This window comes from Odocoileus virginianus, chromosome 3, assembly GCF_023699985.2.
Source record: "Odocoileus virginianus isolate 20LAN1187 ecotype Illinois chromosome 3, Ovbor_1.2, whole genome shotgun sequence".
In the NCBI taxonomy this organism is placed as follows: domain Eukaryota; kingdom Metazoa; phylum Chordata; class Mammalia; order Artiodactyla; family Cervidae; genus Odocoileus; species Odocoileus virginianus.
In genome coordinates this window covers 11819702-11828647 of record NC_069676.1, presented here as the reverse complement: position 1 = coordinate 11828647, position 8946 = coordinate 11819702, and the positions used below count along the sequence as shown (strand labels likewise).

The following is an 8946-nucleotide window of genomic DNA, read 5'->3' as shown; positions in this document are numbered from 1 at the left end:
TTATAGGGAATGTCAAGTCCAAAAATTTTATGTTAGAAAGCACACACCTGAATACTAATCCTAGATACTCTACAATATTCATGAAAACCTTTTCCACATTGTTCACAATTGATCAATAGGAGTAAATACACTTTGCTTCTATGAGTTCAGTAATTCAGATTGAACAGATAAGGGAAACCATACATTATCTGTCTTTCATTGTCTAACGTTTCTCTTAGCATAATGCTCTCAATATTTATCTGTATTTTAGCAAATATCATGACTGAATAATGTCCCATTGTATGTACTGAATGTCTTCTATCACATTTTCTTTATCCCTAATTCATCCATGGACACTAGGTTGTGTCCATTTTTTGCTCTTCTGAATGATGCTGTAATGAGCATGGTTATCCAGTTATTTCTTTGAGATAGTTATGTCATCTCCTTTGGGCATACATACCAGAAGTGGAATTGCTGTATCATATGGCAGTTCTATTTAAAATTTTTGAGGAACCTCTATACTGTTGTTAGTAGTGGCTGTACATTTCCATTCAACAGTGCATGAGAATTCCATTTAGTACAAATCCTTGTTAGCTTTTGTTAACTCTTTTTTTTGATAGTAGCTAGTCTAATAAATGAGAGGTGAGGAATTATTCTCAAGGTGTCAGATCCCAATATGTGATTAAAACCCTTCACTCCCCAGTCTATGTTATATTCCCTCTCCTCTTGTGTCTCCTTCTAGGGGCATAGATCTTGACACAATCATTTCTGCCTTTCTACCCAAATCCAGTTATAGTTTTTTTTTTTTTTAAGAAAACTGTTTCTGACAATTTCCAGTTTGTTTTTGGTAAGAATATTGCCAAATACAGATGTATCTTCGATGTATTTGTATTGCAATTTGAGCTCAGAATCCTCTTACTTCACCATCTTGATGTCCTCCTGACAGTGAAGATAATTTTAAGTGAGCATCTTGAAATACATATGTTAACCTGGCATTACAATCTGTCACCTTGAGTATAATACAAAACATCTTTCTGTTCAAATTTCTCATCTGTAGAATAGAGATAACAAAAGTTCTTAACTGAGAGGGTGGTTTAGAGGAATTAGCCAAAAGTACTTATTAGAGCAATCTTAAGACACAGTAGTGAATAAATAACTGTAAAGTATCATATTCACCATGTTCATGGGCAAGTGCAGTGTTTCAACTAGTGTACTTTTCAGGCAGAAATTTTTATTTTCCCCATCAGGTCCTCTTAATTTTTAGCCATGTGGAACAGTATTTTTTACTCTCATGCATTATAATTCTTCATTTTTGATCACATAGAACTTTAAACACCCTAAGTTTAAACAGATAATATATGTACATGGTAAGAAATAAAATCAATATCCTCCTATCATCTTCTGTGAGGGTGATATATTTCAAATTAATTAATCATGTACTATTAGTACTTTATCCTGAATGCCTGACTTACCATGCCATTTTTATGTTTACACAGTGAGACCTTGACCAAGTCAAGATGGGAACTGAATATGATTTATTCATATATTAATGGTAGTACAGTGTAGGTGAGATTAGGCATAGCTCTATTTTGTATAACATTGGATAAACTATTCACTATACTATAAGAAAAAGTGAAGACAATCTAACATTTATTTACCCAGTATTTTCCTCTTTCCTAGAAACCTTGTCTTCTATAGACATCTCCAAGAACTCCTGAGAGAGAAGAAAAGCATGATTTGTTTGTGTTTATTTTTAGAACCATCAATGGGGTACACTTTTCCTCTAGTGGTAATTATAAGATTAAGACTTATAAAGGTTTAAGTTTGAAAAATTCTACAAGCAATAAAGGGATTTTTATTTATTTATTTATTTATTTTTTCCATTTATTTTTATTAGTTGGAGGTTAATTACTTTACAATATTGTAGTGGGTTTTGCCATACATTGATATGAATCAGCCATGGATTTACATGTATTCCCCATCCCGATCCCCCCTCCCACCTCCCTCTCCACCCCATCCCTCTGGGTCTTCCCAGTGCACCAGGCCTGAGCACTTGTCTCATGCATCCAACCTGGGCTGGTGATCTGTTTCATCCTTGATAATATACATGTTTCGATGCTGTTCTCTCGAAACATCCCACCCTCGCCTTCTCCCACAGAGTCCAAAAGTCTGTTCTGTACATCTGTGTCTCTTTTTCTGTTTTGCATATAGGGTTATCGTTACCATCTTTCTAAATTCCATATATATGTGTTTTTAAAGTTTTAAAAATCTTTAAAAGTGTGGTTAGAAATCTCTCAAGTTCACATCAGTGAATGTGAGAAGATTCCTTTTTCCTTCAGAATTCATCATGTAGGATGAACAAGGAAGAGCTAGTCACTATTTTACCTTGTAATCCCCTAGAAAAAGCACATAAGCCAAAATTCACATTTTATTAAAGTCTTCAAGAGCTGAGAACACAAAAAAATCCAAAGAAAGTAGATTCTGGAGTGAATTGATTCCTTTCTAGTTAGAAAATGTCAGAAATACTTGGAACATAATTATGTTACATTTGTCCATGGAATGTCTGTGGGTTTTCCTGATGTTGATGGAAGGGCTCTCCTAGTGTATCAGAAACCAGGGGTCTGCTTGAGACTACTTGGCCTGAAGCTGTCGAGTGGGGTCTTCTTCCCATTTGCTAGTTTGTGTCCAGGGAATTTTTGTTGGGATTGTGGTGGTGGGATGCATTTGAGAATATGCTGAAAAGAAGAACAGGACCTCAATCTGTCTACAAATAGCCCAGTGAGTGAGCTTAAAGTGAGCCTCTGCCAGTCAATCCTTGAGATGCCTGCAACTCTTGCTGACACCTTGATTGCAACCTTCTGGGAGGCCCTCTGAGATATTTAAGTATCAGTTACCAAATAATGTTAACTGATTACCAAATAATCAGTTTCCAGGCTTCCCTGGTGGCTCAGATGGTAAAGAATCTGACTGCAATGCAGAAGACCCAGGTTTGATCCCTGGATTGGGAATATCCCCTGGAGAAGGGAATGGCAACCCACTCCAGTGTTCTTGCCTTGGAAATCCCATGAACAGAGGAGACTGGTGCACTACAGTCCATGAGATGGCAAAGAGCAGGACATGATTTAGTGACTAACACTTTCACTTTACCAAATAATAATTAAAAATTGATAATTTTCTAATATACCAATGTAACTCAGTTAGACAAAAATCTTACAAATGAAAATGTACTTAAATTAGCAGGAAAAGCCTGTATCTTTACCATATTAAATGACAACCCAAGCAAAGGCTAAGGAAATGAAAATAGGAAAATATCCTTGGAGATTAACATTAAATGAGAAAAGAGGAAGTGTATCACATTATTGGTGTAGAAAACCTAATGTTGCATAGACTCTGTGATTAGTACAATGGATTTACAGATATGACAATCACACGAGTGGTTAAATTGGGGAAATAAAAGGTCTGAATTTTATATTAAGATCCTACACTGGAAAGTAAGAAGAAAGGAGTACAGGTGAATGTGCTGCTAAAGGGGAAGAATTCAAGCCCTTCCAAGAACATTCACTTTTCTCCTTTTCCTGTTTTGTTACCATTAACAAGTCTCCAGAGATTGGGACAACATAGACCAACTGGCTAATTACGAGCTTTGGGCATGGAGCCCTAAGGTCATACCATTGTAAATAATTGGTCAGTGCCTCCAGCTCAATATATTTGCCTGTTCTGTATCGTGGCTCCATGCCTATGTCTCTGTCTTTTGTAGGAACCTGCATCAGAAGGTGCAGCCTGAGTCTGTCTTTCTGCCCATCCTGAGGAGAAGCCCTGAGACTTTATCACACACAAGGCAGGAGAAGGGCAGTGAGTCTGTGATTCTTGGTCATGCTCCAGCAGAGACGCCGCCTAGCCCAGTAAGTACAGAGATGAGATGGGGATTGAAGATCATTGGGATCATTCTTTACTACTCAAACAGAACTCAGACAGAACAGTTGGGATAGAAAGATGAGAAAGCACCTATATACAAAGTTTTGGCATGGAGTTCTAGGAAGTTTATATATTTGGTTCTGATTGGGTTGTGAGAACTCTCATTCAGAGTTCTGTTTCTGCTCTCCCTAGTTCTGGTTCTGGCTGGCATCTCCCCAAATAGAGTAGGAAATGGGTCTCTAAACTTCTCCTTGAGCACTTCAAATGATCCTGAACATAGCGACGAGGAGGAAGTGGAGGAAGATGACATTAACCATAGTATCTATATCACATTTGTTTTCAATTATATAATAGTGTGACATGCCAAAATAATGAACCTGAATTACCTTCAAAGAGAGGAAGTAAGAGAATTGCAATTCCTTTATCTGGAAGAATTGACATGAAAATCTCTTAAATCAACATAAGAAGCTGGGTTCTGCCAGGGGTGTGGGACCCTCCCTCGGTGCTGAACTCCTCGTTTGTAAATAAGAGTGTTTATGATCAGGAAAGCAACACTACCAGGTCAACATCATTAATCATCAGAGAAATACAAATCAAAACCACAATAAGATATCACCACATGTTGGTTAGGACAATTATTATCAAACAAACAAAAGCCAAAAATTGTGAGAATTCGGAGAAAAGGAAACCTTTGTACATGCTTGATGCTAATGAATATTGGTACAGCCATGATGGAAGCAGTAAGGAGTTTCCTCAAAAAGTTAAAAACTAATAGTGAGTAAAATAGAATTACTGGGCTTCCCTGATGGCTCAGTGGTAAAGAATCCACCTGCCAACTGAGGAGACACAGGTTCAGTTCCTGGTCTGGGAAGATCACACATGCCCCGGGGCAACTAGACCCTGTGCCACAGCTACTGAGCCCAAACTCTGGAGCCTGTGCTCTGCGACAAGAGAAGCCACTGCAATGAGAAGCCCACACACCACAACTAGAGAGTAGCCCCACTTGCTTCAACTAGAGAAAAACTCAGTGCAGCAAAAAGACTCAGCACAGTCAAAAATAAATTGGCAAATAAATAAATTAATAAAAAGCAAGCTTTAAAAAATTGAATTACAGTATGATCTAGTAGTCCCATATCTATGCATATACATGAAGGAAATGATCCAACATCTTGGTTAGGTATATAAATCCACATGTTTATTGCAGTGTTATTCACAATAGAAGGGGATTCCCAGGTGGCTCAGTGGTAAAGAATCCACCTGCCAATGCAGGAGCCACGGATTCGATTTCTGGTTCAGGAAGATCCTTTGGAGAAGGAAATGGCAAGCCATTCCAGTATTCTTGCCTGGATAATCCCATGGATAGAGGAGCCTGGCAGGCTACAGTCCATGGGGTCACAGAGTGGGACATGACTGAAATGACCAGGAACACACACATTCATAATAGAAAAGGTACAGGGACAGCTACAGTGTTTGTTGACAGATGAAAGGATCCAGAAAATGTGGTATATGTATATACTCACAAAATACTTATAATATGCATAGTTTTTGATGATAGCTTGTTTGACCAGAGTGAGATGATAACTCACAGTAGTTTTGATTTGCATTTCGCTAATAATTAGCAACAATGAGCATCTTTCCATATGTTTGTTGGCCATCTGTATCTCTTCTATGGAGAAATGGCTATTTAGGGCTTCTGCTCATTTTTTATTGGGATGTATGTTTTTTCAAAAATGTAGAATCAAGATGACACACTCCTGCCTTTTTTAGAGCATTTATCAATATTTGAATGAAGGGAATAGCTATCAATGTGTTTGAATAAGATAAGGCATCTTTAGTTGGTTCTTAAATTTTTAAAATTAGAATGACTTTTTTTGTTAAAGCAGGGAGGGTAAATCTTGTTCTATATTTTTTTTTCATAAAGAAGTAGGTTATTTTACTATTATTTCTAACGTCCTTCTATAACTCTTCATTTGAGTTTTTCTAAAGTAAATGAGTATAGTAAGAGAGGAATAACAGAAACAAATTAAGAAATATTTCCGAGAAGATAAGACTTGTCATACTGAGAAATACTGCTGAAGGCACTGACCTCAAAGATGAATACCTTACTTGTGAATCACTTGAATCCAAAAGTATGGACACAGCGCTCTATGCCCATGTCCCCCTTTCCTTTCTGCCAACCTTCTTCTCTCGTTCAAAAGGTGGTCAAGCTACATAGAACCACAAAATCTAACAAGTGTCTCAGAATTCTTCCTCATGGGACTCTCAGATGACCCAGAACTTCAGCCTTTCCTCTGTGCCCTCTTCCTGTCCATGTGCCTGGTCACTGTGCTGGGGAACCTGCTCATCATCCTGGCCATCACCTCTGACCCTCACCTCCACACCCCCATGTACTTCTTCCTTTCCAACCTGTCCTTGGCTGACATCAGTCTCATCTCCACCACAGTCCCCAAGATGATTGTGAACATCCAAACTCACAGCAGAGTCATCTCCTATTCAAGCTGCTTGACACAGATGTCTATTTTTATCTTTTCTGCGTGTATGGATAGTATGCTTCTTACTGTGATGGCCTATGACAGGTTTGTGGCCATCTGTCACCCACTGCATTACATGGTCATCATGAACCAACGCACCTGTTGCTCCTCAGTTTTGGTGTCTTTTTTTGTTAGCCTTTTGGACTCCCAGCTGCACAATTTGATTGTGCTACAAGTTGCCTGCTTTAAGGATGTGGAAATCTCTCATTTCTTCTGCGACCCTTCTGAAGTCCTCAAGCTTGCCTGTTCTGACACTTTGATCAATAACATAATCATGTATTTCTTTGGCACTATCTATGGTTTTTTTCCTATCTCAGGGATCTTTTTCTCCTACTATAAAATTATTTCCTCTGTTTTGAGAGTACCATCGTCAGGTGGGAGGTATAAAGCCTTCTCCACCTGTGGCTCTCACCTAGCAGTTGTTTGCTTATTTTATGGAACAGGCCTTGGTGTGTACCTCACCTCAGCCATCTCACAATCTCCCAGGAAGTATACAGCAGCCTCGGTGATGTACACTGTGATCACCCCTATGCTGAACCCCTTCATCTACAGCCTAAGGAACAAAGACATCAAGAGTGCCCTATGCAGGCTTCTCAGTAAAGCAGGATAATATCAGCTTGTGTGCAATTCTTGTTGAAATTCATTTTGAATTATGGATTGAAACAATGAGTGAAACTAAACATGTAGACCAGCAAGATGGTTAGTTAGCATCACTGACTCAATGGACATGAATTTGAGCAAGCTCTGGGAGATAGCGGGGGACAGAGGAGCCTGGTGTGCTGAGGTTCATGGGGCCACTAAGAGTTGGATGTGATTTACTGACTTAATATTTTTTCAGTTCATGGTTTTGATTCTTCCCCAAGTTTCATATATGAATATTAATGAATATTAGTTCTTTTGATTTGTCTTTAATTGGATTGGGGGAATATTCTGGGATCTTTTGTATATCATATTGAATACATAATAAAGTTCCTCTCAAAACCCTGGTATTCAAATGAAATGTACAACTCTTTTTATATACTTAAAATTTACATCCTCATCTGAGTCCCTTTGCTGTTCACCTGAAGCTGTCACAACATTGTTAATCAAGATTCAGTTCAGTTAAGTTGCTCAGTTGTGTCTCACTCTTCACAACCCCATGGATTGCAGCACACCAGGCTTCCCTGTTCATCACCAACTCCTGGAGCTTGCTCAAACTCATGTCCATTGAGTTGGTGATGCCATCCAACCATCTCATCCTCTGTCATCCCCTTCTCTTCCTGCCTTCAATCTTTCCCAGCATCAGGGTCTTTTCAAATGAGTCAGTTCCTTGCATCAGGTGGCCAGAGTATTGGAGTTTCAGCTTCAGCATCAGTCCTTCCAATGAATATTCAGGACTGGATTCCTTTAGGATTGACTGGTTTGATCTCCTTGCAGTCCAAGGGACTCTCAAGAGTCTTCTCCAACACCACAGTTCAAAAGCATCAATTCTTCAGCACTCAGCTTTCTTTATAGTCCAACTCTCACATCCATACATGACTACTGGAAAAACCATAGCTTTAACTAGATGGACCTTTGTCAGCAAAGTAATGTCTCTGCTTTTCAATATGCTATCTAAGTTGGTCATAGCTTTTCTCCAAAGGAGCAAGCATCTTTTAATTTCATGACTGCAGTCACCATCGGCAGTGATTTTGGAGCCCCCCAAGATAAAATCTCTCACTGTTTCCATTGTTTCCCAATCTATTTGCCCTGAAAAGATGTGACTGGATGCCATGATCTTAGTTATCTGAATGTTGAGTTTTAAGCCAACTTTTTCACTCTCTTTCACTTTCATCAAGAGACTCTTTAGCTCTTATTCACTTCTGCCATAAGGATGATGTCAACTGTGTATCTTAGATTATTGACATTTCTCCCGGCAGTCTTGATTCCAGCTTGTGCTTCATCCAACCCAGCATTTTGCATGATGCACTCTGCATATAAGTTAAATAAGCAAGATGACAATATACTGCCTTGACCTACTCCTTTCCTGATTTGGAATCAGTCTGTTGTTCCATGTATAGTTCTAACTATTGCTTCTTGACTTGTATACAGATTTCTTAGGAGGCAGGTAAGGTGGTCCGGTATTCCCCTCTTTTTAAAAATTGTCTGCAGTCTTTGTGATCCACACAGTCAAAGGCTTTGGCATAGTCAATAAAGCAGAAATAGATGTTTTTCTGATTTTCTCTTAATCAGCTATATCCCAATACAAACTAACAAGTTAAAAGAAATTAATCTCAAGGAATACCATACCAAAAAAGTTTGCATCCTTTTCCACGGTTCTTTTAGGTAAGTAGAATAGGAAAAAGGAGTCCAGAGTGGTGGTGGCTAAAGGACAAGGAAAGGAAAGCCTGTGAAAACAGAACAAAGGAAGGTCTGAGGACCACAGTGAGAACTTCAGGTAAAACAAACAGCCCTCCTAGCTAGTTCAATGTACATAGGGCAGGCTCAGGGGGAGGAGAAAAAATATATAAAAAGAAGAGCCAAAATTGAGCTACCTGAATTT

General features: G+C 38.7%; 1 protein-coding gene across 1 annotated transcript; it reads left to right on the top strand.

The window, feature by feature from the left end:
• The first annotated feature begins 5797 nt into the window (after positions 1–5797).
• On the top strand, positions 5798–7035 carry LOC110134233 (olfactory receptor 7E24-like). Its single transcript, XM_070465402.1, has 2 exons — positions 5798–5817; positions 6093–7035. Exon 2 carries the CDS (start codon positions 6148–6150, stop codon positions 7033–7035), a length of 888 nt encoding a protein of 295 aa, XP_070321503.1. The 5' UTR covers positions 5798–5817; positions 6093–6147.
• The last annotated feature ends 1911 nt before the right edge of the window (positions 7036–8946 follow it).